Below are 27125 nucleotides of genomic sequence, written 5' to 3'. Positions count from 1 at the left end.
GCTGCTGGTGCTGGGACAGAAGGGGCCATGCTTTCTCCTCCCCACTTAGATGGCAGGCTTCCTTCCTGCAGGTCCCACTCTTCCTGCCCCTCTCTGAGCCCCAGGAGGAGCACTCTGTCACACAGACTCCACAGCTGTTGCTCCTCAAGGTCAGGAGGACACAAGTGTGACTGTTGTGTCCATATGCAGGTGACACCTTGCTGAGCCTTCCCTCCTGTCATGCCTGCCTTGCTTCTCCTGTCCCCTGTGGCCACTGCCATCGCTAGGGACAGGCTTTTGAGCAGGGCCTGCTGTGCCAGGATGAGGGTTTGAAATTAAAAGAGGGAGATTCAGAGTGGAGAGAAGGAAGAAATGCTTGCCACTGAGGGTGGTGAGAGCCTGGCCCAGGTTGTCCAGAGAGGTGGGACATGCCCTATGGATGGAAGCATTGCAGGTGAGGTTGTTTAGGGCTGGGAGCAGCCTGCTCTGGTTGCAGCTGTCCCTGCTGCTGCAAGGGGGTTGGACTGGATCAGCTTTACAGGTCCCATCCAACCCAAGCCACTCTCTGGTTCTGTGATGCTGCTGCTGTGTGTGTTTGTGGGCAGAGGAGTGGGAGGTGCTGGGATCTGGTTCCTGTGCAGCACTTCAAAGAGGGGCTTTGGGGTGAACCTTCCTCCCCTTGCCTGCTCACCAAGGGAGCTAGCAGGCAGCCCAGGGAAGGGAACAAGCCCAGGCTGGCCTGGGGCATGAAGCAGCTCTGAAAGCTGCTGTTGGGAGGCTCATCTCCCTCAGGTGCATGGCAGCTCTGACAAACAGTGCACACCTGCAGCTCCTCTTCCTTACCAAGGGTGTCATGCTCAGCTTGTTCCCTTCTGTGCTCTCAGGGCTTGTGCTGTGATGTCCCCTGGCTCTGAGACCTAGACAGGACTTCCCTCTGGGGATCAAGAGCAGGAGAGGAAGAGGGGACTGGATGGATGTGTTGCAGAAAAGGCAGACAACAGTTGAATCTTCCTTTTTTTTTTTTTTTCTTTCCAGTTTCCCACCCTGGTTCTTTAAAGATTGTTTCAGTGTCTTTGTAGTCCTTGAAGCCCAGGCTGCCTTTGTGGTGGGACTGGAGGGTGATGCATGAGGAGGAAGATGTGAAGCTGAGTCTCAGGCCATCAGGGCTGGCAGAACAATTCATTCTTTACTGCCTTGCTGATGGCTCTTTGCCTCCTGCACTGCCCTTCAGGTACCACTCCTGGCAAGATGAAAGGCAGTCACAGCTTCTTGGATCCTCTTGAAGTAGTAAGCAGCTGTCCTGGGCTTGCACAAGTTCTTGGGAAAGGCAGCAGCAACAGGAGGAGCTCTGCCTGCAGGGGAAGCCTCCTGACACCTCTGTGCTCCCCCTGCCTGGCTCTGTGCTCCAGAGGGATGACCTCTGTCAGTGCCATGCTTGCTTCTGTTAACTGCAGGAAATTGCTTTAGTGCAGTACCAGGGCCGAGCAGTTTGTTCCAGCTGAGGAAACCCAGATGGGAGTAGGGCTGTGTCCCCTTCATCACCCTGTGTGCCAGTGACACTCCTGTCCCCTGGGTTACAAATCTCTACACTTCCTGTAGGGCTTGCCCAGCATTATTGCAGATGGCAGGGAAGCGCTTGGCTCTCAGTGTTACACCTCAGTGTGCTCTTTAATCATGGAAGCATGGAATGTTTGGGCTTGGAAGGGACCTTTAAAGGTCATCCTCAGTGAGCAGGCAAGAGGAGGAAGGCTCACTCAAAGGCCCTCTTTGAAGTGCTGCACAGGAACCAGATCCCAGCACCTCCCACTCCTCTGCCCTCAAACATACATGCAGCAGTGTGACTGTAGGATCATGGATTGGTTTGGGTGGGAAGGGACCTCTAAAGGTCATCTAGGGCAACCCCCCTGCAGCCAGCAGGGACACCTGCAACTAGAGCAGGTTGCTCAGAGCCACAAACAAGCTCACCTGCAATGATTCCATCCATAGGGCATCCCCCACCTCTCTGGGCAGCCTGGGCCAGGCTTTCCGCACCCTCAGTGTCAAACATTTATTTCTTCTCTCCAGGCTGAATCTCGTTCTTTTAATTTCAAACCCTCACCCCTTCTCCAGTCACAACAGGCCCTGCTCAAAAGATTGTCCCCAGCTTTCTTTGCTCTTCCCTTACTCTTCCTCATTGCTGCTGCTCTCTGATTTCTCTCAGATTTTCATTGCTGAGGACAGGCAAGAAGTGGCTGTGGTAATCCTGACAAATTGGTATCTGCACTTAATGGTTGCAGCAACTGAAATTCCTGCTCAGCTTTTACTGCTCTTGTTTGGGCTTTTTTTAAAAGCAAAACTCACTAAGCTGTTGCTGAATAAAATCCTAAAGGTTATTTGGAAGCCAAGAGCTTCTGGCTGCCCTGTGTGGCAGAGCTGGGAGAAGCTCACATGGGAAAGGCTTTGCAAACACCTGTGTGCCTTAAATGGGAAGAGACTTGAATATCCTCCTAGCTGCCATGAGGACAGGCTGAGGGAGCTGGGGGTGTTCAGCCTGGAGAAGAGAAGACTCTGGGGGGACCTTTGAGCTGCCTTCCAATATCTGAAGGGATCCTACAGGAGGCTGCAGAGGGACTTTTCTTAAGGGTGTCTAGAGTCAGGACAAGGGGGAATGGTTTGAAGCTGAGGGAGAGCAGGGTTAGACTGGAGCTTAAGAAGAAGTTCTTCAGTATGAGAGTGGTGGAAGGGGTTGCCCAGGGAGGCTGTGGATGCCCCCTCCCTGGAGGTGTTCAGTGCCAGGTTAGATGAGGCTGTGAGCACCCAAGTCTAGATGAGAGGTATTCCTGCCCTCTCTTCCAACCTAGGCCATTCTGTGATTCTATGATCCATGTGATGCAAGTGCTGAAATCAGAGAAGGGCTGTGGCAGACCTGTCCCCTTTCCCTGGGGACTGGAATTCAAGTACTCTGCTTCCAGTGCCAGCTCCTGATTTAATGTGGCTGTATCCTGCCCTGAAAGCCATTGCACAGGGGAGCAACAAACCCTCTTTCCTTTTTCTGTGGGTCTCACTTTTGGGTGCTGCCTTGTTTAGGCTTGTCCTAGGTGGCTGCATCCCAGCTTTGCCTTTTCAGGGTGAAGGAAATGTCACCCCTCCTGGGGTTGTCCAGCCAGAGGGCAAGCTGGGGACGGGCCCTGGCTGATTGTGCATTCCAGGCTGGCAGCGAGGGAAGAGGCAGGTTATCGTGCAGAGTAAATCTGTCACCACAGGTCTTGGGGAGGCAGAGCTCACTGCAAACCCATCCCTGGAGCAGCCCAGATAGCAGAAATGAGGGATAGAAGCTGGAGCTGAAGATCTGGTTTGTTGGAGCTGGTAGCTTAAAACCACCTCTGCCATCCCACCAGTCCAGGCTGCTCTGGGCACATTGTTTTCATTACAGGAATCCATTAAAGCAAGCAGGAGCAGCTAGCAGCAAGGTGAGTGCTTTTTAGGTGCTGGACTGGATTTCTCCTGTCTAGAATGAGGGCTCAGCACACTGGCAGAGGCTCTGGCTCAGCTCCAGGCACATATTCTGCTGCCTGAAGCCACTGTGCCACCCTTGACGTGTGCCACTGCTTGCAACCTCGTCTAACGTATTGTGAGAGCAGAGCGATGGCTTGAGCCAGGCCACTTCTCCTCTGCTGGTAATGAGGTCATTTGTTAGAGCTGTGACAGGGTTTTGAGAGAAGGGACATTTTTTAGGGGAAGATAAAATCTGAGTGTGTGTCTGTGGGGGATGTCACAGCATTTACAGGAGGAAGAATGTCCCAAGCTCCGGCTCGGGTGCGAGACAAATCGTTCCCTGTCATATTTCTGCATTTCCCAGCAGTGCCTCCTGGACACTTGGAACTGCAAATTATTGCCAAGATAAAAATGTTACCAGTCTGTCTTGTGGACCTTAAGCTGCACCCAGAGTTAACCCTTGGGGTTATGTTGCTCTTGGCTCACACTTTGGGGAGCAGGTGCAGGACCCTGCTGTCACATGGAGTCTTAAGAGTATTGCCACTCTTCAAACCTTGTGCTTTAAAAATGTGATTTACACAGAGATAGCATCAGGTTGGAAGGGACCCTCCAAGGTCATCTTGTCCAACCCCCCTGCAGCCAGCAGGGACACCTCCAACTAGAGCAGGCTGCCCAGGGACACATCAGCTCTGACCTTGAATGTCTCCAGGGAGAGGGCCTCACAAGCACATCCCTGGGCAACCTGTTCCAGTGTCTCCCCACCCTCATTGTGCAGAACTTCCTCCTAAATCTCCCCTGCTCCAGTTTCAAGCTGTTGACCCTCAATCCTATCACTCCAAGCCCTTCTAAACAATCCCTCTGCAGCCTTCCTATAGGTCCCCTTCAGATATTTAATGTTAAGTAGCTGTCAGATAGCTCTCAAGGGTCACCTTCTGCCCAACATTGTTATAAAACCGAGATTAGACCAAGTTGTGTCAATAGATTTTGAAGGCAGAGGTTGTTTTGTGTCCTCTTTATCACTGCAAAGAGCAGAGAGAGGAGCAATAGCTCTGAACTGAAGAGGGAGTGGAGCAGGAGGGGACTTCAGGCCGGGGCTTCTGCAGCACCTCGGAGTACTCACCATCCTCTGTGCTAAGATCAGCAGCTGACAAGGAGCCTCATGATCTGCTCCCCAGAAGGTTTGAGGCTGGTTCAGACAAACAACGTGGTGGTTTCTCAGGAATACCTCTGCCCCTTCCCCTTCCCCACACCAGTGGTGAGCTCCCTCCCACGCAGCGCTGCTGGCAGGTGGCACACCCCCACCTCCGCCACGAGCGTGGTGCCACCTGTCTGAGGAGCAGCTCAGGATGTTACTACAGCCCCTTGTGCTGGCTGCTGAGGTGTTGCTTTGATCTTCCCTTGATGTTGCAGAAGGTTTGCTGTAGGTTTCATCCAAAGTGATTCATCAGTGTTGTGTCTCTCTCCAGCAGTCCATGAACTCGAGCACAACGGCGCTGCCTACAGACCTGCCAAGCTTCAACCTCATCAACGAGAGCCTGTCCTTTGACTTCAAGGATACAGACATGAAGAGGCTTTCCATGGAAATCGAGAAGGAGAAGTATGTGGCATGTATCCAGGCTAGGTCAGGGCTGGGATTTCAGGGGGACATGAAGAAGAGCATGGCCAGCAGGTCAAGGAAGGTTCTCCTCCCCTTCTGCTCTGCCCTGCTGAGGTCGCATCTGCAGTCCAGGGTGCAGTTCTGGGCTCCCCAGTTCAAGACAGGCAGGGAACTGCTGGAGAGAGGCCAGTGGAGGGGCCTGGAGCATCTCTGTGAGGAGGAAAGGCTGAGAGCCCTGGGGCTTTTGAGCCTGGAGAAGAGCAGCCCCAGAGGGAAGCTGATCAATGCTCAGCAAGAGATAAAGGACCTGTGGGGGGCAAGAGGCTGGGGCCAGACTCCTGTCAGTGGTGCCCAGCAACAGGCCAAGGAGCAATGGGCACAAACTGGAAGCCAGGAGGTTCCATGTGAAGAGGAGGAGAAAGTTGTTTGTTGTGAGGGTGCTGGAGGCCTGGAGCAGGCTGCCCAGAGACGTTGTGGAGTCTCCTTCTGTGGAGAGCTTCCGCCCCCCCCAGCCATTGTGCTCCTGGGCAAGCTGCTGTGGCTGCCCTGCTTTAGCAGGGGGCTGGACTGGATGATCTCCAGAGGTCCCTTCCAACTCCACCATGCTGGGATTCTGTGATACTCCAAACATAACTGGAGGTGGACCTGAGTATCCTGCTCAAACTTACCCTTTGAGTAAGACAGGGTTGGGACTAGACCACCTGCAGTGGAGACCTCAACCAGTCCATAGGTTCTCAGCAGCACCTCACCCACATTTTCTCTAACCACCAAAGTAATGAATCCTGCAGAGCTGCCACCCTCTCAGGGCAAGGAGCTGATACTCCTGGGATGACCATGTTGCAGACAGAGCCAGCAGCAACCTGGCTGCTGGGGCACTGAGCTGTTAGCAGAGTGTCCAGAGGTGCTGCAGGCAGCTGGGGCATGTGCTGAGGTCCTACCCTGGGGCTTTCATCCCTTTCTCTCTCCTGGAATCTGCGTCACGTTTAGATAGAAAAGCTGCGCGCAAGCAGGCTTGGATGTGCCGAGCAGCTTTGATCTGGTGTGCTCCTGAGGGGGGAAGTGCAGCCTTCAAAATTACCAATTTAGCTGAAATCAAAGCAGATCAGATTTTAATCTCTGCAGGAATAATGTGCTTTGTTCCTTGACTGGGGGGCAGATCAAAGCTGGAAGGGTTCTGCCATAGTTCTCTGGCCACAGCTTTCAAGGGCTGGAATGAAACACTCCAGGACCCCAGAGGGTGGTTCGTTGTGCCTCTGCCCGGTCCTCTCTCTGCCTCCCCCAGACACTGGGCTAGAGACAGAGGTTAGGAACTTTCCCTGAAGCCAGAAGGAAGAAGAGAGAAGCTGACAATAACAGGATAATTCCTAGTTCTGTACCCAGGTTGCTAACTAGGTCATCCCACTCTCCTAAGCAGGAAGAGCTTGGCTCTGCTGCAAGCTGAAAGCTGTAGCCTGCTTCTGCTGTCTGCTCCAGGACTGTTCTCCTTCCTCAGGTGCTGAGTTAAACCCTGCTGCAGATTTTGGCACTCTGGGAAGGTTCTTGTTAGTCTGCTGCTGCTTGGACCTGGCTCTCAGTGTTTCATCACAAGTACAAGTACAAGTACAAGTACAAGTGTGATTTTTCTCCAGCTTCACCATGGAAGGGCTGAGTCCTGACAAGGGCTGGATTTGGTTTGTTTGGTTTGTTTTTTTTTTGTCTTTGCTTTTTTGGGAGCCTTTTCTCTCTCCCAGGCACACTGTGTGTCTAAAAAATACCTGGTATTTTGGGGGCAGTGCTTGCTCCCACACAGTTCTACAAGCTCAGTGCTTCTAAAACATGAGAAGTCAGTAGATGAGAGACCTTTCTTACTGCCAGGATTCGTGCCATGCAGTTTGTGAGCTGGGCTTGAGCGAGGGTGTGGTGGGAGAGAGCTCAAACCACCACCATATAGACTGAAACTGTGTAGTCATAGAATCATAGAATCTTGGGTTGGAAGGGACCTCCAGAGGTCATCCAGTCCAGCCCCAGTAGAGTTACCCAGGGCAGGTCACACAGGAACATGTTCAGGTGTATTTGAAAGTCTCCAGAAAAGGAGACTCCACAACCTCTCTGGGCAGGCTGCTCCAGGGCTGCAACACCCTCACACCAAAGAAGTTTCTCCTCATGTTGAGGTGGAACCTGCTGGCTTCCAGCTTATCCCTGTTGTTCCTTGTCCTGTCACTGGGCACCACCAAGAAGAGTCTGGCACCTTCATCCTGGCACCCACCCCTCAGATATTTATAGACATTGATAAAGTCTCCTCTCAGCCTTCTCCTCTCCAGACTAACCAGCTCCAGGTCTCTCAGTCTTTCTCCATAGCAGAGATGTTCCAGTCCCTTCATCATCCTTACAGCCTCCATTGGACTCTCTCCAGCAGATCCCTGTCTCTCTGGAATTAGGCATCCCAAAACAGGATACAGTATTCCAGGTGTGGCCTCCCCAGGTGTGAACTCGTTTGGGTTGGAAGGGACCTCTAAAGCTCATCCACTGCAGCCAGCAGGGACAGCTGCAACCAGAGCAGGTTGCTCAAAGCCACAACCAACCTCACCTGCAATGGTTCCAGGGATGGGATATCTCCCACCTCTCTGGGCAGCCTGGGCCAGGCTCTCACCACCCTCAGCATCAAAAATGTCTTCCTCTTACTGATACATTGATGAAGATACTGAACAGCACTGGCCCCAGTACAGACCCCTGAGGGACACCACTTGTCCCACCTGGACATGGAGCCGTTGACCGCCACCCTTGGGATGCCATCACCCAAACAATTCCTTATCCACTGCACAGCTGTATTTCTGTTGTCAGCTGCCACAGTCACATCACCCTGTGCCAGGCCTAAGCCAGGTCTCTTTTGGTTGCCTGCTAGGGTGGAGTACATGGAGAAGAGCAAGCACCTGCAGGAGCAGCTGAACGAGCTGAAGACCGAAATCGAGGCGCTGAAGCTGAAGGAGAGGGAGACAGCCCTGGACATCTTGCACAACGAGAACAGCAGCAGAGGCAGCAGCAAGCACAACACCATCAAAAAGGTACCAGAGGGCTCCAGTTTGTACCTCACCTGATGAAACCCTTTAGCACCAGACCCCCTGAGAGGACCCTTCTGTTTTGCACAAGTTGTTATAATAAAAGTGGTGTTTTTTTAGGCTCTCTCCCCTGGCTGCTTAGCTTGGAACCAGGGGATTGCAGCTTCTGCTGCTGCTGCCTTGTCTTTGCCACAACCAGGAGACAACTTCACTGCTGTGTGGGAGGGAGGCAAAGGGCTCTCAGGGTCTGAAGGTCTTGTTGAACCTTAACAAGAAATGCCCAGGGATGCTGTTAGAGGGGATTCACCACCCTAGTGATGCTGGGAACAGGAAAAACCCTTCCTGTTCAGTGCAACCATTCCCTGCAAGTGTTGCCAGGAAGCCACACTGAGCTTGTCTGGTGAATAATAGGGACAAAAAATACTCCTGACTTCCTGGCTCTCAGCAGAAAAACCAAAAGCTTCATCCTCTTTTTAAAGATTCCCTGTAGTGCAGATTCCCATACTAACAGCAGAGTCTTTCGCTGGCAGGGGAGTGGAAGAGATGTCTACACCCTGTGTTAGGGACCCCAAAGCCACCTGCCTCTAGAAACCTGATTTAGAAGAGTAGCTTAGCCAGGGAGTTCAGGTGTCTGGCTCTGCTAGCCCAGAGTCACACCTGACAGGTCCCCACATTCCTTGTTTTTCACCCCATTCCTTTCCTTTTGCTTAGCAGCTCTGCTGTTCTCCCAGCTGGGCTCAGGGCAGCGAGGGGCTGGGGGCACATCCAGAATTGGTCCAGTGGGATAGAGTGCTCAGCCCCACTCACCTCCAAAGCCTTCTGACCCTGCAAAGGCTTTCCTCCCCCCTGCAGAGGCTTTTACCCAGCTGGTGTCCTGCTAGCAGCCCTCCTTCTGAAAGACTTGGAAGTCTGTGTAGCACAGGGGGGCCATAACAGCTCCAGGTTTTCAAACCAAATCCTCTCTTCACTGCTCCCAGCTGACAGTTATGTCTGGAATGATTTGAAAATACTAGCTCCTGGTGGCTTTCATGCCTGGGAGCCTCTGATCACTGAATTGGGGCAGGAAAATGGATCTAGCAGATCTTGCTCCTTGTTTCCCCATGATAGCCCTGAGGGGTTCAGGTTCCTGTCCCACCAGAGCAGAGGATATGAAAATCTTCACAGAACCTTTTGTCGTGGCAAACTCCGAAGATGTTTCTGCTCCCAGTAGGTTTGGGTAGGTTCTGTCTCCATGCTCAGAGCCCTCAGTTTAAAGGGAAAATGCTAAATTCTCCACTTCTGACAGAGGCTAGTGGATGGTCCCATTTGTCTCACTTAAAGGAGGTGGCTGGGACATCATTTTCATGCCTGGCATGGCTGTAGCTGGGTCTCTGTAGTCAGTCTCCTGCTCCTTTGAAGCTGAAGCATCTCCTTGTCTCCTCCCACGGGTGGGGACCAAAGCTGGCTGGGCTCCTACACCTCAGGCAAGAGGAGCAAAGGGTTCCAAACCAGTCTGTGAGTGGAGCACACCAGGAGAAAATCCCAGCCTGCTTTTGTTGGTGCCACCGGGAGGTCAGGAGGGCTTTGTCTTTGCAGTCCTGATGGAAAGGGAATGCAAAACCCTGGTGGTGGGGAAGAGCTGGTTCAGCAAGACTGAAACAATCCCAGCCCCTGGCCCCACCTGGAGGCTGCTGATGGCTCCAATGCTCTGAGCAAGCTGCAGAGTGCACCACAAACCACCACTCCTCTCACAGAGGATTTTCTTCTTCTTCTTCTTCTTCTTCTTCTTCTTCTTCTTCTTCTTCTTCTTCTTCTTCTTCTTCTTCTTCTTCTTCTTCTTCCTCTTCTCCTTCTTCTCCTTCTTCTCCTTCTTCTCCTTCTTCTCCTTCTTCTCCTTCTTCTCCTTCTTCTCCTTCTCCTTCTCCTTCTCCTTCTCCTTCTCCTTCTCCTTCTCCTTCTCCTTCTCCTTCTCCTTCTCCTTCTCCTTCTCCTTCTCCTTCTCCTTCTCCTTCTCCTTCTCCTCCTTCTCCTCCTTCTCCTCCTTCTCCTCCTTCTCCTCCTTCTCCTCCTTCTCCTCCTTCTCCTCCTTCTCCTCCTTCTTCTCCTCCTTCTTCTCCTTCTTCTCCTTCTTCTCCTCCTTCTCCTCCTTCTCCTTCTCCTTCTCCTTCTCCTTCTTCTCCTTCTTCTTCTTCTTCTCCTTCTCCTTCTCCTTCTCCTTCTCCTTCTCCTTCTCCTTCTCCTTCTCCTTCTCCTTCTCCTTCTCCTTCTCCTTCTTCTCCTTCTCCTTCTCCTTCTCCTTCTCCTTCTCCTTCTCCTTCTCCTTCTCCTTCTCCTTCTCCTTCTCCTTCTCCTTCTCCTTCTCCTTCTCCTTCTCCTTCTCCTTCTCCTCCTCCTCCTTCTCCTCCTTCTCTTCCTCCTTCTCCTCCTTCTCCTCCTTCTCCTCCTTCTCCTCCTTCTCCTTCTCCTTCTTCTCCTTCTTCTCGTTCTTCTCCTTCTCCTTCTCCTTCTCCTTCTCCTTCTCCTTCTCCTTCTCCTTTCCTCCTCCTTTCCTCCTCCTTTCCTCCTCCTTTCCTCCTCCTTTCCTCCTCCTTTCCTCCTCCTTTCCTCCTCCTTCTCCTCCTTCTCCTTCTTCTCCTCCTTCTTCTCCTTCTTCTCCTCCTCCTTCTCCTCCTTCTCCTCCTTCTCCTCCTTCTTCTCCTCCTTCTCCTCCTTCTCCTCCTTCTTCTCCTTCTTCTCCTCCTTCTTCTCCTTCTTCTCCTTCTTCTCCTTCTTCTCCTCCTTCTTCTCCTTCTTCTCCTCCTTCTTCTCCTTCTTCTCCTCCTTCTTCTCCTTCTTCTCCTTCTTCTTCTCCTTCGTCTTCTTCTTCTTTTTCTTCTTTTTCTTCTTCATTTTGTTTTGCTGGTTTAGCCTCAAGCCCAGGGCAGAAGACCTATCTGCATTTGAGACTTCCAAGTAGGTTATTCCCAGGTACTCTGTGTGGGATGATGGGATCACTGGCTGTGATACTAACCCCTGCATGAGCTTGCCTGCATAGCCAGCTCCTGTGGCTCTCACCCCTACCACGCTTCTCACATGGGCTGGTCACACTGGGCTGAGCCCAGCACCCTGCTCATGCCCACCGTGGACCTGTGCAGCACAGAATCACAGAATGCTTTCAGCTGGAAGGGACCTTAAAGAGCATCTATTTCCAATCCTCCTGCCATGGCCAGGGCCACCTCCTGCTAGAGCAGCTTGCTCATCCAACCTGCCTTTGAACACTTCCAGGCTTGGAGCTTCCACAATTCCTTTGGCCAACCTGTTCCAGTGCCTCAAAACCCTCATGGGGAAGAATTTCTTCCTAATGTCTAATCTAAATCCAGTGTCTTCCAGTTTGAAGCCAGTACCCCTGTCCTGTCACTCCATGCCTTTTTCAAAAGTCCTTCTGCAGCTCTCCTGTAGCCTGCTTCAAATACTGGAAGGCTGCTCCAAGGTCTCCCTGGAGCCTTCTCTTCTCCAGGCTGAACAAGCCCAACTCTCTCAGCCTGGCCTCCCGGCAGAGGGCTTCCAGCCCTCCCAGCATTGCTGTGGCTTCCTCTGTCCATGTTCCAACAGGTCCCTGTCTGTGCTGAGGACTCCAGAGCTGCCCCAGCACTGCAGGTGGTGTCTCAGCAGAGCAAAGGAGCAGAATCCCCTCCCTGCCCCTGCTGCCCACACTGCTGGGGATCAGCCCAGGGCCCAGCTGACTCTGGGCTGCCAGTGCTTGGTGCCAGCTTCTGTCCAGCTTTTCACCCCCCAGCACCCCCAAGACCTTCTCCTCAGGGCTGCTCTCCATCCATTCTCCACCCAGCCTGGATCTGTGTGTGTCACAGGCAATCACCCTGCCCAGCCCTCCCTGCCTCAGCAGTGTTCTCAGCCTCTCTGCATCCATTCCTCCACCTGATCCTCCATGCTGGGAAGTGCCTTTCTTGGCAGAAGTTGAGTTGGCAGCATCAGTGGGGGGGGGGAGTGAGGCTCAGACACTTGAATAATTAACTATGCCTGGTTGTGCTTTCCTGCCAGTGCCTGGGAATCGAGTGGAGGTGCAGGGTGGCCTTTGAAGATTTCTTTAATGGAGTAAAGCAGGACCTTCCCCCTTGTTTGCTGCAGAAAGGAACAGGGAGTTTGAAAGCAAACCCAAACAAACAGAGCACAGCAGCTCTCTGCTGAAAAACTGTTCCTAACAGCCTACTAATGCCTGCTCCAGCACCATGCAGCAGTACGTGGGGGTGTTCACAGGCTCACAGGATGTTAGGGGTTGGAAAGGACCTCCAAAGATCATCAAGTCCAACCCCCCTGCCAGAGCAGGAGCAGAGAATCCAGCACAGGTCACACAGGAATGCATCCAGAGGGGGCTGGAAAGTCTCCACAGAAGGAGACTCCACAACCTCTCTGGGCAGCCTGTTCCAGTGCTCTGGGAGCCTCCCAGGGAAGAAGTTCCTCCTCATGTTGAGGTGGAACCTCCTGTGCTGGAGTTTCTGTCCTCTTATGCTATCCTGGGGTGGAACTGAGCAGGGCCTGTCCCCTCCCTCTTGCCCCCCAGCCCTCAGCTATTTAGAAACATTTCTTCAATCTCCTCTCAGTCTTCTCCAGACTAAGCAGCCCCAGGGCTCTCAGCCTCTCCTCACAGGGCACTGCTCCAGTCCCTCAGGCATCCTGGGAAGCTCTCTTGGACTCTCTGCAGTAGATCCCTGTCCCTCTTGAACTGGGGAGCCCAGAACTGGATGCAATATTCCAGGTGTGGCCTCAGCAGGGCAGAGCAGAGGGGGAGGAGAAGCTCCCTGGATCTGTTGGACACACTCCTCTGAATGCAGTGTGTTGTCAGCCTCTGCCTGCTGGAGAAGCATCACAGCAGCCTGAAGCAGATGGTTGGGGACACAGCCAGTGTCTGCTGGTTCCACTTGGAGCCTGGCTTGGGTGGGTGTCTGGGGAGGCTGTGCTCTTGATCACCATCACTCTTTGGGATGCCAGCTGTCAGAGCCACCCTCCTGCCTGCCTGTCCCCTGCTCCTCCAGCATGATTCCAGCTCTCCTAATGCTGTGTTTCTTCTTTCCAGAGCCTGCTTTGCCCTGAGGATTTGCCCTCAATCTGCAGGCTGTGTGCAGAGCATTGACTCTCTGCTTCCGGGGGGTGAGCGTGAGAAAGCTTTTTTGCTCTTTCCTTGAGCATGGCTCCTGCAGTCCCACAGAGTTTAGCAAGTTTTGGCTAAGGGAGGAAATGACTTGGCTGTTACTCATGAGGGTGGGTGGCAAACCCAGTGCTGAGCACCTTGGGATAAGGCTTTTGTTGGTGGGGACCTACAGGTGACCATGGAGCAGTTTCCCAACAGCTTTACAGCTTCACAGACTGCATTGGGTTGGAAGGGACCCTCCAAGGTCATCTTGTCCAACCCCCCTAAGGGCAGCAGGGACACCTCCAGCTAGAGCAGGCTGCACAGGGACACAGCAAGGCTGAGCTTGGATGTCTCCAGGGATGGAGCCTCCACCACATCCCTGGGCAACCTGATCCAGTGTCTCCCCACCCTCACTGTGCAGAACTTCCTCCTGATGTCCAACCTAACTCTGCCCTGCTCCAGTCTCAAACCATTGCTCCTCAACCTATCCCCACAGGCCCTTCTGAACAGTCCCTCCCCAGCCTTTCTGCAGGTCCCCTTCAGATATTGAAATGCAGCTCTGAGGTCTCCCTCTGGAGCCTTCTCTTCTCCAGGCTGAACAGCCCCAACTGTCCCAGCCTGTCCCCATAGCAGAGGTGCTCCAGCTCTCTGATCATCTTCATGGTGTCCTCTGGACATGCTCCATCAGATCCCTGTCTGTTCTGAGCAGGGGTCCCTATAGCTGGACACAGCACTGCAGGTGAGGTATCAGCAGTGCAGAGAGCCAGGATCTCCTCTCTCCATCTCTGGCCACACTGCTTCACATGCAAGCCCAGGTTGCCATTGGCCAGGTGCCCATTGCTGGCTCATATCCAGCTTCTCCCCCACCAGCACCCCCAAGTCCTTCTCTGCAGGGCTGCTCTCAATCTCATCATCCCCCAGCCTGGGTTGATATCTAGGATTGCCCCCACCCAGGTTCAGGACCTTGCACTTTGCCTGATGGAACCTCATGAGGTTCTCTTGAGCCCACTTTTCTAGCCTGTCCAGGTCCCTCTGGATGGCACCCATCCTGTCCTTCAGTCTTATCAACTGCACCACTCAGCTTGGTATCATCTGCAAATCTGCTGTCCCATCCTGTCTCTCCATGGCAGGTGAAACTAGGGCAAAATGGCACTTGTGGAGACCCTGAAATGAAGCCCCTGGCAGGATGTGCCAAGACTGAGCCAGCAGCTGGGAGAGATTCATAGAATCATTGAATTGTCAGGGTTGGAAGGGGCCTCAAGGATCATCTCGTTCCAACCCCCCTGCCATGGGCAGGGACACCTCACACTAGATCAGGGGAGACCTCATTGCTGTCTACAACTACCTGAAGGGAGGCTGTAGCCCAGTGGGGGTTGGTCTCTTCTCCCAGGCAGCCAGCAGAACAAGAGGACACACTCTCAAGCTGCACAGGGGGAAGTTTAGGCTTGATTCTAGAAAGAAGTTCTTCACAGCAAGAGAGATTGCCCATTGGAATGGGCTGCCCAGAGAGGTGGTGGGGTCAGCATCCTTGGAGGTGTTTAAGAGCCTGGATGAGGCACTCAGTGCCAGGGCCTAGTGGATTAGATAGGGTTGGGTGATCAGTTGGACTTGGTGATCTTGGAGGTCTCTTCCAACCTGGATGATTCTGTGATCAGGTTGCTCAGAGCCCCATTCCCAGCCTGTTAAAAGCCTCCAGGGCTGGGGCTTCTACCACTCCCCTGGGCAACCTGTTCCAGTGTCTCACCACTCTCACGGGGAAGGACTTCAGCTTCAGTGCCTGGGAGGAGACCCCCAGGTGAAGGCAGCTGCAGGGCGAGGGCTGCTGCCTGAGACCTGGGGCTTGTTGGCTGCCTTTGAAGATGCCTGCTAAGTGTTTCATGCTTCCTGAGGTGGTGACCATGCTAGTCCCCTTGGATGAGCTGTGGGCACAGCACCAGCACCTCACCTGCACACCCATTTCCCTGCCCCGAGGGCTGGCCCTGCCGGCTCCGGCTGGATCGCCTTCAGGCTTCGGCAGGGCTGTGCTGCTTAGGCTGCCGTAGGAGATGAAAAGCTCCACTTCTTCCTGGGATCCTCCAGCAGAGGAAGGCTCCCAGGACAGGCTGCTGCTCTCAAACACAACCAGATCTTTCATTCCAGTGGCTTTTCTTCTTGCACAGTCATGCTTATTTACTGCGATTTAAGCCCTTTGAAGTGTGCAGGCAAGGAGCAAATCTCCACGCCTGTTCTCAGACAAGCAGCTTTGTCCTTGAGCATGGCTTTGGTCCTTCCACAGACTTTTCCCTGCCAGGCTTCCCCTGCAACACAGCATCTCTCTGGGGGCTTCAACTCACTCCTGTTGTGCAGGCCTTGGTGCTGAGCTGAGCTGCTGGTCGTGCTGTCGCCGGCTCCTCTCGTGGCTGGTCCTGGTTGTGGTGCAGCATTGCCCTCAACTTCATAGAGTCACAGAGTGGTTTGGGCTGGAAGGGTCCTTAAAGATAAGATCATCCAGTTCCACCCCCCCCTGCCATGGGCAGGGACACCTTCCACAAGACCAGCTTGCTCAAGGCCTCATCCAGCCTGCCTTGCACACCTCCAGGGAGTGGCAGCCACAGCCTCCCTGGGCAACCTGTTCCAGTGTCTCACCACTCTCACTGGAAAGAATTTCTTCCTCAGCTCCAGTCTCAATCTGCCCTCCTCAAGCTTCAATCCATTGGCCCTCATCCTGTCACTGCAAGCCCTTTATCAAAAGTCCCTCCCCAGCTTTCTTGTGTCAGTTGTTGAGACACTTGAGGCTTGGATGAGCTACCTCAAATCTCTTAATCTATCACCAGTAGCCAGCCTGGGCTTCCTTCAGCAGTAGACCACAAGCAGTTGTGTTCCACCCCATTCCTGCAGACACAGCATTGTCCCCTTTGGGTGTAGGTGAGGAGCAGCTGCAGCTGTCAAGCACAAGGGCAGAGCAGAGTGGCCCTCTGCAGGCTTGTCTTCACTCCTCTCACTTTCAGGATATGTTGTCCTCTACAGCAGGCCATGGGTGAGTTAGTGATGGGCACTGCCATCCCAGGCTCTTGTGATGCAGATGTGAAGCTACTGTGCCACCACCCAGTGTCATGAGGCTGCTGGATCAGCAGGGCAGGCAGAAGGGCTGCAGGAGAGAGAGGTTGTGGAGTTTCCTTCTCTGGAGAGCTTCCAACCCCACCTGGCCATTGTGATGCTGGGCAAGCTGATGTGGGTGCCCCTGCTTCAGCCAGGGGGGTTGGATTGGATGATCCCCACAGGTTCCTTCCAACCTCCACCATGCTGGGATTCTGTGGGAGGCAGGTGCTGGGGCAGACTGCTTCCCTCTGCCCTTTTCCAGCTTGCTAGAGATCACTGAAACATGTTCTGAAGGCTTCACCTGATCTCCTGGGGTCTCTGTCATCTTCTGGAGACTCCTCACCTCTCCCCTTCTGGCCCTGCAGACTCCTTTGCTGCAGTGGTGTGCAGGGGAGATGCAGCACATGATTGTGCCTCTGGAGCATCATCTCAGCACAAGAAACTCTCCTGCTGTGGGAAGGGCAGAAGGAGGGAGCCTGGGTGGCATGGAGCAGGCTGAGCTGCATGCCATGAGCCCATCTTTTTCCCATGGGTCCTGTGGCAGCCCAGACAGGAATGAGATTCCCTCTGGATCTGCAGCATTGCTGGGAGAGGGGAAGGCTGCATGCTGCAGAGCAGGCACATAACCAGCCAGGGGCTGCCTGGAGAAGCAGCAGAGGCATTTCCCATCCCCAAGCCTGGCACCCAGCTTGGACACAGGTGAGAGCTGGGAGATTCCCAATGAGCAGAGCAGCTCTGGACACCTCTGGGCACACATTTTCCAAGGACAGGAGGAGATGGAGGCATCTCCCAGGTGAATCTTGCTCACATGTACCTGTGTGTCCACTCTGCTGAGACCCCACCTGCAGTGCTGGGGGCACAGCACAGGCAGGGACCTGTTGGAGTGGGGCCAATGGAGGCCACAGCAGTTCTGGGAGGGCTGGGAGCCCTCTGCTGTGAGGCCAGGCTGAGAGAGTTGGGCTTGTTGAGCCTGGAGAAGAGAAGGCTCCAGGGAGACCTTAGAGCAGCCTTCCAGTATTTGAAGTGGGATACAGGAGAGCTGGGGAGGGACTTTGAAAAAGGCATGGAGTGACAGGATGAGGAGCAATGGCTTCAGACTGGAAGGAGCTCAGTTTAGATAAGACATTAGGAAGAAATTTTTCCCCACGAGGGTTTTGAGGAACTGGAACAGGTGGCCCAGAGAAGCTGTGGAGGCTCCAAGCCTGATGGGGTTCAAGGCCAGGCTGGATGAGACCTATGAGCAACCTGGTCCAGTGGAAGGTGTCCCTGCCCATGGCGAGGGGGTTGGAACTAAATGACTTCTGAGGTCCCTTCCAACCAAATCCACACTGTGTCCATGCTGGGTTCCTTTCCTTTCCACCCTGCTTCTCCTGGGAGCAGGGAAGTGAAACTCCCTGGCAGCTAAAGTGGGACACACAGCAGCCTCCTTTCCTTGTTTACAAAGGAGGGAGAGGAAACAAGGCAACGTCAGGCCTATCAGCTATTTTTGTGGCAGCCTTTGAAAAGTGTTTCCTTCAACTGGAGCAGCATCTTCTCCCTTTCAAACAGGCTCATCAAAGCGTCGGGGGCCGGAGAGGAGTTGTGCTGGGGAGAGAATAAACGGCAGCGTGGGAGGAAGGGAGGGGGGAGGGGAAATTAGGGCTGGGTTTGGTTTCAGCATAGGGGAAGTGGAAAGTTCACCTGGCTGGCAGGGCTTGGGAGAAGAGGTAGGGATGGAGGAAGACGACCAGCAGGGGCAATCAAAGAGGATTTAGTGCAGGCAGCACTTAGCAGGGACAGTAGATCTCCCTCCCAGCAGCAGCAAGGTGTTCTAGCATCACTTGGGCTGAGGTGATGCCACTGCCACAAGTCACCTTCTCCTCCAGCCTTGCCAGGCTGTGGGATAAACCCAGGAAACGAGACAGTCTAAGCCTCTCCCTGTTCCTTGGGATGGTGGAGAGAGATGGATGTGATTTGCAGCCCCCTTCTCCTGCTCTGTGCCCCATTCCCAGTGCATGGGGGGGGAGGGGTGTAGGGGATTCACTGGGTACCCTGGCTGGGTTCTCTCTGTTGGGTTTGCAGGGCTGGCACCAGTTCTGTGCTCTGATGATTGGGTTAGCCACTCCAAACCACATTTGCCTGTTGAGGGGCTTATTGCCTTGCTTCTGTTTGTTGTTCCTCAAATCAAATCAGTCCAGCAGCCCTGGGTAGAAGCAGAGCTCAGAGGAAGGAAGCCCAGTGCAGGAACGCAGGGAGTGGGACTCTTCCCTTTCCCCTGTCTTGATTCATGCCAGCTCTGGGTGCTTAATTGCACTCCCTCCCTCTCCCTCTAAATTTTCGTTGATGGCTCTGGGAGTGCACTTGGAGCCCACCCTCCCTCCTGCAGGAAGCAGATTATCATAATACTGCCTGTAAATCAATTTCCCCAGCCCCCACCCCCCTTCTCTGCACTGACGAGAATGTAACTTGCTCTTAATCACTCTGCCTCGGCTGCACAGCCTGCGGTGCGGGCAGAGAGATTCACTGCTCCTTGCCTGGCTGGGCAGGGGGGACACAGAGGGTGCAGAGAGTTTGCAGAGGGGACACAGAGGGTGCAGAGAGTTTGCAGAGAGGACACAGAGGGTGCAGGGAGTTTGCAGAGGGGACACAGAGGGTGCAGGGAGTTTGCAGAGGGGACACATGGTACAGGGAATTTGCAGAGAGGACACAGAGGGTGCAGGGAGTTTGCAGAGGGGACACAGAGGGTGCAGGGAATTTGCAGAGGGGACACAGAGGGTGCAGGGAGTTTGCAGAGGGGACAGAGAGGGTGCAGGGAGTTTGCAGAGAGACACAGAGGGTGCAGGGAGTTTGCAGAGGGGACACAGAGGGTGCAGGGAGTTTGCAGAGGGAGCAGGGAGTTTGCAGAGGGGACAGAGAGGGTGCAGGGAGTTTGCAGAGGGGACACAGGGTGCAGGGAGTTTGCAGAGGGGACACAGGGTGCAGGGAGTTTGCAGAGGGGACACAGAGGGTGCAGGGAGTTTGCAGAGAGACACAGAGGGTGCAGGGAGTTTGCAGAGAGGACACAGAGGGTGCAGGGAGTTTGCAGAGGGGACACAGAGGGTGCAGGGAGTTTGCAGAGGGGACAGAGAGGGTGCAGGGAGTTTGCAGAGAGGACACAGAGGGTGCAGAGGATTTGCAAAGGGGCTGTAGGCAACCTCAGGGCTTTTCCCTAGTAAACGAAGATGCTGTACCAGGGCCATGCTCTCCTCCTTGCTTTCCTGATGCTGAAAAACTCAAACCAGTTACCCTCTGTGTGAGGAGCTGTGATTTCCCTGCAGAGCTGTCTGGACTCCCCAGAGATCTCACTGCAGGAGGCGGGGAGCGAGCTGGGCCGCAGGGCACCTCCATGCATCCCTGCAGTGCTGGGTGGGCTCAGTCGAGCTGCCATGGGGCTCACTGCCCTGAGGAGCTTCCCATGGCTCTGCCCTTCCTCCTCCAGTGGGCCCCTCAGGTTTTGTGGTGGCACAGCCACACCACCAGCAGCCCTCAGCAGAGCAATATGAGCTGGGCTCGCCCTGCCTGCGACTGCTCAGCAGTGACAAACACCAGGCTAGGAGAAAGCAAAAGCAGTGCGTGTGGGGGGTTCCCTCCAGGATCATGGGCACTGGGGGGGTCAGTGTGCAGTCAGGAGCAGCCCTCATTTCCTCCCTGCATGTAGCTGTCTGTGAGCAGGCAGCTGCTGGAGTGCTGCCAGGCAGCTCCCATCCCAGTTCCCACTGCGGCGGCTGCCGGAAGTGCCTTTACTCTGGGGATGTGGGGGCAGAGTAGCCTGCAGGTGCTGGCCCGTTCCTCTGCCAAGCTCCCACTGAGCCCTTAGCCATAACCCAGCTCCTGCTGGTGCCAACTGTGCCAGCTGTGCCTGTGCTCTGCTGGTGTGATGCTTTTCCAGTGCCCTCTGGGTTACTGAAGGCTCCTCTGCCCAGAGCCTCCTGCCCAGGCATCAGCACAGCCTGGGCCTCTGGGCTGTCTGAGACACAGCCAGAGCTCACCACGGGGGTGATGACAAATGGGGGGCAAGGTAGACAGCATGGGTGCCTGCTCTGTTGCCATTGCCACCCCTGTTGGCTTTCAGATGGCAAAATATGGCTGGTGCTGAGTGCCACCAAGCCGTGGGGCATGGTCCTCTTGGCAAGGCAGAACCTGCTCCTTTCTGTGGCAGCTCATCCAGAACCATCTTTGCTCCCACAGCTTCTTGTACGTCAGTTTCCCTGAGCAGGTAGGAAAAAAAACAACATGAAACATCTCAGGGAGCCTGACAAGTTGTGGATGGAAGCTCCTGGTGGCATCTCTTCTTCCTCCTTGTGCCTGTGTGGGATGCCCTCGGAGCTCTGCCTCCCTGTGCTTTCCCTGGCACTGCCTCGGTGTTTGCTCGGGAGGGCACAGCTTCCATGGCACCGTGGGATCACAGGCTGCTTTGGGTGGGAAGGGACCTCTAGAGGTCATTTAGTCCAACGCCCCTGCAGCCAGCAGGGACATCTGCAACCACAGCAGGGTGCTTAGAGCGCCAGACAACCTGACCTGGCATGGTTCCAGGGGTGGGGCATCTCCCCCCTCTGTGGGCAACCTCCCCTGAGTGCAGGAAGGTTGGGCTAGGTGACCTTTACATCTCCCTTCCAGCCCCAGACATTCCACGATTCCAGCACTCTAGGATCATTGTGCCCATTGGATCTGTGCCCCCTCAGCAGCCTTTGCTTGGATGGGAGGTGGTGGTGGCCACAGAGAGGTCCTGCAGCCCACCCTGCCTCCCCCCACCCTGTGCTTCGCCGTGGGGCTGGGGGCTCGGGTGCCACATCCCTGCTTCTACCTCCCCCTGGAGCGGTCAGGACAGAGAGGGGCAGGGGCAGCAGCCCCCTCCTGCTCAGCTGGGGGTGAAGCTGGGGCTGGGTGAGGAGGAGGGGGTCAGCCCTGTCCCCCTTCAGCCACCCCCTCTGCTCTCTTGCAGCTCACCCTACAGAGCACCAAGTCCCGCGTGGCCTTCTTCGAGGAGCTCTAGGAGCCGCTCCGCACCGCTGCTGCCAGCTGCAGCCCCTGCCCCTGGCACTGCTGTACCCACCCAGGGTTGGGGAGCTGGGCACCACCTCCCTGGGTGCTGCCAGCCCCTGCATGCCAATGGACCCATGCTCTGGCTGCCCACAGACTGTGTGACGTTCTCTGGCTTAGTGCCCCTCCTTCCTCCCCTTTTCCTTTGCAGCCTTTCTCTTCCCCTAGCATAACGTCGAGGTGCTGGGGTCAGGGCTGCAGCTGTGCCCCCCACCCCCCAGCCTGGCAGCCCACTGAGGAGTGTGCCCAAAGCTCTCCCTGGCAGGCCTGCCATGCCTTCCCCTTCTGCTGTGGACACAGCCTGGAGCCCCGTGGTGCCTGGCTCTCCATTAGAACCCAGAGCATGTGCCAGTGGAGTGCTGTAAATCAGGGCCCCTGGCGCCAGCTCGCCCAGCGCCTGCCCGGGCAGCTGGGAGGCAGCTGGGCAGACAGTCAGGGGGACAGGGGCTGTGGGCACCTCGGGCTGTAGGGGCAAGGGTTGCTGCTGCCCCTCCGGGGGAGCAGGCAGGGCAGGATGTGGGGGGAGAGGTCTCCTCCTCCAGCACTCTGCACAGGCTGAGGACCAGGCAGCAGCTAGTGCCAGCCAAACCATGCCTTCTTTCCTGCAAACTGTGACAAACCTGGGCAGCTTCAGTTCAGGGGGCTGGGGGTAGGTCGTGGCTTGGCTTTTTTCACTGAATACCCAGGTTCTGCACCCCATAAATGCAGCATGGCCTCCCCAGCAGCTCCTCTGAGCCCCCACTGGGTGCTGCCTGTCCCTATGCAGGTCCCTTCACTCACAGCTCCCACCCCCAGCAGTGGCCAGGAGCCAGTGGGGCTGCCCTGACCTCTCCTTCAGCCCCTCAGCAGCAGCAGGGGGTAGTGGGGCTGCCCTGACCTCTCGTTCGTGTCTCCATCCTAAACCCTGCCCTTGTCTGGAGGGGAGCCTCCCTTCAGGTGCAATTCACCCCTTGAAGGAGACAGTGCTGCCCCTGGGCATCCCCTCAGGACCCCCAACTCCTCCTTCACACCTCCCCTGATCCCCCCCAGCCACCCCCCTGGGGGGTCAGCCCAAGCACAAGCCCATCCCCAACCTCTTTTTATTTAAACCCATGCTGATGCACTCCCCACCATGTGGGGCTGGGGACAGCCGGCCATGGCCTGACGCAGCCACGGGCCCCTTCCCCTGGCCCCCTGGTCCAGGAGGAACTCAGTTCTCTCTGGTTTAATAAAAATTCAAAGCACTACTACGAGGGAGAGCTTGGCCCTCTTGGGTCTTCTTTCCTTTGGGTCAAGCCTCAGCGAGCCCCTGGCTGCCAGAGTGGGGCTCATGGAGTGCTTTGGGCAGCTCCCCGCGGGGCTGGGATCCTTTCCTCCTCCCCCCCTGCTCCAGGGGGCGACCCTCAGGGCTCTGCTGTCCCTGCCTGCAGGCTGCTTCTCTCCCGTTGGGTTATGGGGGGCGTGGAGGGAGTGGGGGTGAGCCCCGTGTTTGCCGTTCCCCGGGCTCTGCCTGCTCTCAGCCTGCCTGCGGCGGATCCCGGCGGATCTGGCCTCGATTTCCTCCTGAGTTAGGCTGAAGCCTCGCTGGGGAGCTCGCATGCGGCTGGGCTGAGCCGGCGGCACCGAGCCGCAGCTGCAGCCGGGGCTCCGCCGGACCACTGCCTCTGACGCCGAACAGCACCGAGCTCCGGCAAGACCCAACCTGGGGGGGGCTGCTCAGGGCTCCCCCCACCCCCCAGTGACTCGATGGGCTCAGTGATGGCTGTCCTGCCTGCGAGGGGACACATGGGGTCTGCTGGGTGACCAGCAGCCGAGGGGGAGGGAAGGGGGGAGTCAGGGAGATGGTTTGGTGCCCACCTAAAATGTACTGGGCAGGTGAAGGCCTTCTGGGGGCCAGCAGGGAGCAATGGGGAAACTGAGGCAGGGATGCTGATGGGGCTGCTGACCTCACTCCATGCAGTCATAACTCACAGGTTGCCACTTCTGTGCCCACTCCACACCCCCAGCTCCACTCTGCACCCTGGGGTGCCCATGCAAGTGTGGTCTCCTCTGGGGAGTGTGTGTGTGTGTGTGTGAGTCCCTGTGTGTATGTGAGGGTGTGTGAGTGTGCGTGAGTGTGTGTGTGTGTGAGTATCTGTGTGTGAGTCCCTGTGTGTATGTTAGTGTGAGTGTGTGTGTGTCAGTCCCTGTGTGTATGTGAGGGTGGGTGTGTGTGTGAGTCCCTGTGTGTATATGAGGGTGTGTGAGTGTGTGTATGTGTGTGTGAGTCCCAGTGTGTGTGTGAGTCCCTGTGTGTATGTAAGGGGGTGTGTGAGTGTGTCTGTGTGTGTGAGTCCCTGTGTGTATGTGAGGGTGTGTGAGTATGAGTCTGTGTGTGTGTGAGTGCGAGTCTCTGGCGGGGGGGGAGTCCCTGTGTGTATGTGAGGGTGTGTGAGTCTCAGTGTGTGTGAGTCCGTGTGAGTGTCTGTGAGTGTGTGTGTGTGAGTCCCTGTGTGTGAGTGTGAGTGTGTGTGAGTCCCTGTGTGTGAGTCTGTGTGAGTGTCTGTGAGTCTGTGTGTGTGTCTGTGTGTGAGTGTGAGAGTGTGTGTGTGTGTCCCAGTGTGTGTGTGAGAGTGAGTCCGTGTGAGTGTCTGTGAGTCTGTGAGTGAATGTGTGTGAGTCCCTGTGTGTGAGTCCCTGTGTGTGTGTGAGTCCGTGTGAGTGTCTGTGAGTGTGTGTGTGTGAGTCCCTGTGTGTGAATGTGAGTGTGTGTGTGTGAGTCCCTGTGTGTATGTGAGTGTGTGTGTGAGTGTATGTGTGTGTGTGTGAGTGTGTGAGTCTGTGTGTGTGTGTGTGTCTCTGTGTGTGTGTGAGTGTGTGTGTGTGAGTGTGTGTGTGAGCCTGTGTGAGTGTGTGTGTGTGAGTCCCTGTGTGTGAGTGTGTGTGTGTGAGTGTGTGTGTGAGTGTATGTGTGTGTGTGTGAGTGTGTGAGTCTGTGTGAGTGTGTGTGTGTGTCTCTGTGTCTGTGTGAGTGTGTCTGTGTGAGTGTGTGTGTGAGTCTGTGTGAGTGTGTGTCTGTGTGAGTGTGTGTGTGTGAGTGTGTGTCTGAGTGTGTGTGTGAGTGTATGTGTGTGTGTGTGAGTGTGTGAGTCTGTGTGAGTGTGTGTGTGTGTGTGTGTCTCTGTGTCTGTGTGAGTGTGTGTGTGTGAGTGTGTGTGTGAGCCTGTGTGAGTGTGTGTGTGTGAGTCCCTGTATGTGAGTGTGTGTGTGTGAGTGTGTGTGTGAGTGTATGTGTGTGTGTGTGAGTGTGTGAGTCTGTGTGTGTGTGTGTGTGTGTGTCTCTGTGTCTGTGTGAGTGTGTCTGTGTGAGTGTGTGTGTGAGCCTGTGTGAGTGTGTGTCTGTGTGAGTGTGTGTGTGTGAGTGTGTGTCTGAGTGTGTGTCTGTGAGTGTGTGTGAGTGTGTGTGTGAGTGTAAGAGTGTGTGTGTGTGTGTGTGAGTGTGTGTGTGTGTGAGTGTGTGTGTGTGTGCCTGTGGACACCAAGGAAGGTTTGCATGAGGCACAGGAGTTTGTACAAGAGCTGTGCACCTAGGTCAGGGCCATCCTTGGTATCAGCCCAGGCTGGGGGTGATGAGGTTGAGAGCAGCCCTGCAGAGGGCTTGGGGGTGCTGGTGGGGGAGAAGCTGGACAGGAGCCAGCAATGGGCACTGCCATCCCAGAAGGCCAGTGGCAACCTGGACTGCATCCAAAGCAGTCCGGCCAGAGATGGGGAGAGGGGATCCTGCCCCTCTGCTCTGCTGAGCAGCAATGGGACCCTTCCAGCCCCATCCCTGGTCCTGGGGCACCCAGGGGTTCTCCACTGCCTTGTGTGCAGTTTGGGTCCCACCTGCAGGATGACAATGTAATGCTCCTCAGAGGCATCACTGTGGGGACGTGGGCACCTTACTCTTTCTGTGGCTGGTGGCTGCCAGCCCCACGCTGTCCCCTACTGTCCCTATCCATCACTGCTGGCATCAGCTGGTGGCTGGCACAGCGCTGCCATCTGTGCCACTTCACCTTCTGCTCCTCCCAGCCTTTGGTCTTCCAGGGGGTAAAAGGGGAAAGGAAATGAGATGAGGAAGGAGAGGACTGAGGAAAGGCAGCCTGGCTAGAGGGTTGGCACCAGGCCCACCCTGCTCCCAGCAAAGACCTGGCCAGCTCAGTGCATCTCCTCCTGCCCTGGCACAGCCATAAAGCTGTAACTAAAAGCTCAACATGTGTCCTGTTGGATGAATTAGAGGCTTCATGGGCCAAGAGGGAGGCTTGTGGGGGAAAACCACAGCTCTGGACCCCCAGAACTTCTGGCTGGTTCCAGAGGTGCCCACTCAGCCCCTGGCAGAGCACCAGGGAGGGGATAAGCTGTGGGTCACAACGGGGGTGACATTGAGAGCTCACAGAGCTGCTCCAGCCTCTGTGGTCTCCCGCTGAGGGTGAAGCACTGGAGGCTACTCAGGCTGAATGAGGGATGCTGGGCAAGGTGGGATTGGGGTACAGGAACACACCACAGGGTATAGGACCCTGTGATGGGGTGCAGGAGCACATCATGGGTTGTAGGACCCCATGATGGGGTGCAAGACCATGTGATGGGGTGCAGGAGCACACAGGGGGTGCAGGATGCTGTGGTTTGGTGCAGGGCCATGTGATGGGGTGCAGGGCCATGTGGTGGGGTGCAGGAGCACACAGGGGGTGCAGGATGCTGTGGTTGGGTGCAGGGCCATGTGATGGGGTGCAGGAGCACACCATGGGGTGTAGGACCCCATGATGGGGTGCAGGGCCATGTGGTGGGGTGCAAGACCTTATACAGCTTGGTGTAGGAACATACAACACACTCAGGACCAGCTGGTGTCCAGGAGAGCTCGGGAGCTGCTGCCCCGGGAGCACAAGGACTGAAATCTCTCTGAGCATGGACAAGAGCAAGCTGCTGCTGCCAACCAGGGTATGGCCAACCCTGGCAGGACACAGCCCTGGAGAAGGAGATGCCACCTTGTCCAGGATCCTACCCCTCCACCCTCACTGTTCATTTTCCCTCCCTTATTAATCTCTTTGGGCATCATCATCCCTCTTGGTGTCCCTGGCATCTGCTGACACCACTGCTTGGCGAGCCCTGGGGCAGGAGCTGGATTGGGAACCCTGGAATCTCGTTCCCATCACTTCTTCCCATCCGGACATGGCGCCATCTGCTGCAGGGACGTGGGGCATTGTCACAGTCCTGCCAGGATGCTTCTGGCTGGAACATGGTGGTGCTGACTGCCACCTGGACTGGGCGTCAGCACTAGGCACCAGCAGTTTCTGGCATCATGGCATCAGGTACCACCCTGAGAACCCACATTAAATGAGGTCCCCAAAGCCTTCCTCCTTTCCCTTCCCTCCCCACCTGCACCAGCTGCCTGCAATTCTGCCCACCATGGAGGTGATTTGCTCCCCAGTACATCCCAGTGTGGGGATGGCCACAGCCACACCACGAAGCAACCCCCAAAACCTCCCCAGTGGGGATCACCAGAACTGCCCTGCCCAGGCATGCCAGCGGGCACTGGCAGCTGGCAGCTGGTGCAGCGCATGGTTAACCTTGCTGCTGGGTATCTTGGAGCCCTGCCTCTTGGGAACCCTCCCTCTTGGGAACCCTCCCTCTTCTCCCACCAGGCCTTTATTTAGGAAACATTTCACTAAATACCCAGCTGACAGCCATGGCCCCGGGAGATTGATGGCACCGCTGGTGCCTCCGAGGGCTCGGACCCAGCGAGTGACTTCGTCATGACACAATGGCCACCCCGGGCCGTTTGTGTCCCCTCCCTCTGCTCAGC

At 55.6% G+C, this 27125-nt stretch overlaps 1 protein-coding gene across 2 annotated transcripts in view; it reads left to right on the top strand.

The window, feature by feature from the left end:
• NF2 (NF2, moesin-ezrin-radixin like (MERLIN) tumor suppressor) overlaps positions 1–21270 on the top strand; it is a 74729-nt gene extending 53459 nt beyond the window's left edge. The window contains exons 14-17 of one of the 2 annotated variants that reach the window (XM_054392978.1): positions 4923–5050; positions 7932–8091; positions 10972–11016; positions 21231–21270. In XM_054392978.1, coding sequence (XP_054248953.1) covers positions 4923–5050; positions 7932–8091; positions 10972–11007 — 324 coding nt within the window. In that variant the 3' untranslated portion in view covers positions 11008–11016; positions 21231–21270. Of the gene's footprint in view, positions 1–4922; positions 5051–7931; positions 8108–10971; positions 11085–21230 lie in introns of those variants that run through there. The other variant, XM_054392977.1, reaches the window with a different exon arrangement.
• Positions 21271–27125: the final 5855 nt, after the last annotated feature.

The sequence above is a fragment of the Indicator indicator genome, chromosome 26 (assembly GCF_027791375.1).
Source record: "Indicator indicator isolate 239-I01 chromosome 26, UM_Iind_1.1, whole genome shotgun sequence".
NCBI classification, from domain to species: Eukaryota; Metazoa; Chordata; class Aves; order Piciformes; family Indicatoridae; genus Indicator; species Indicator indicator.
Note: the sequence above shows the minus strand (reverse complement) of the source record. Positions and strands in the feature narration are given on the sequence as shown.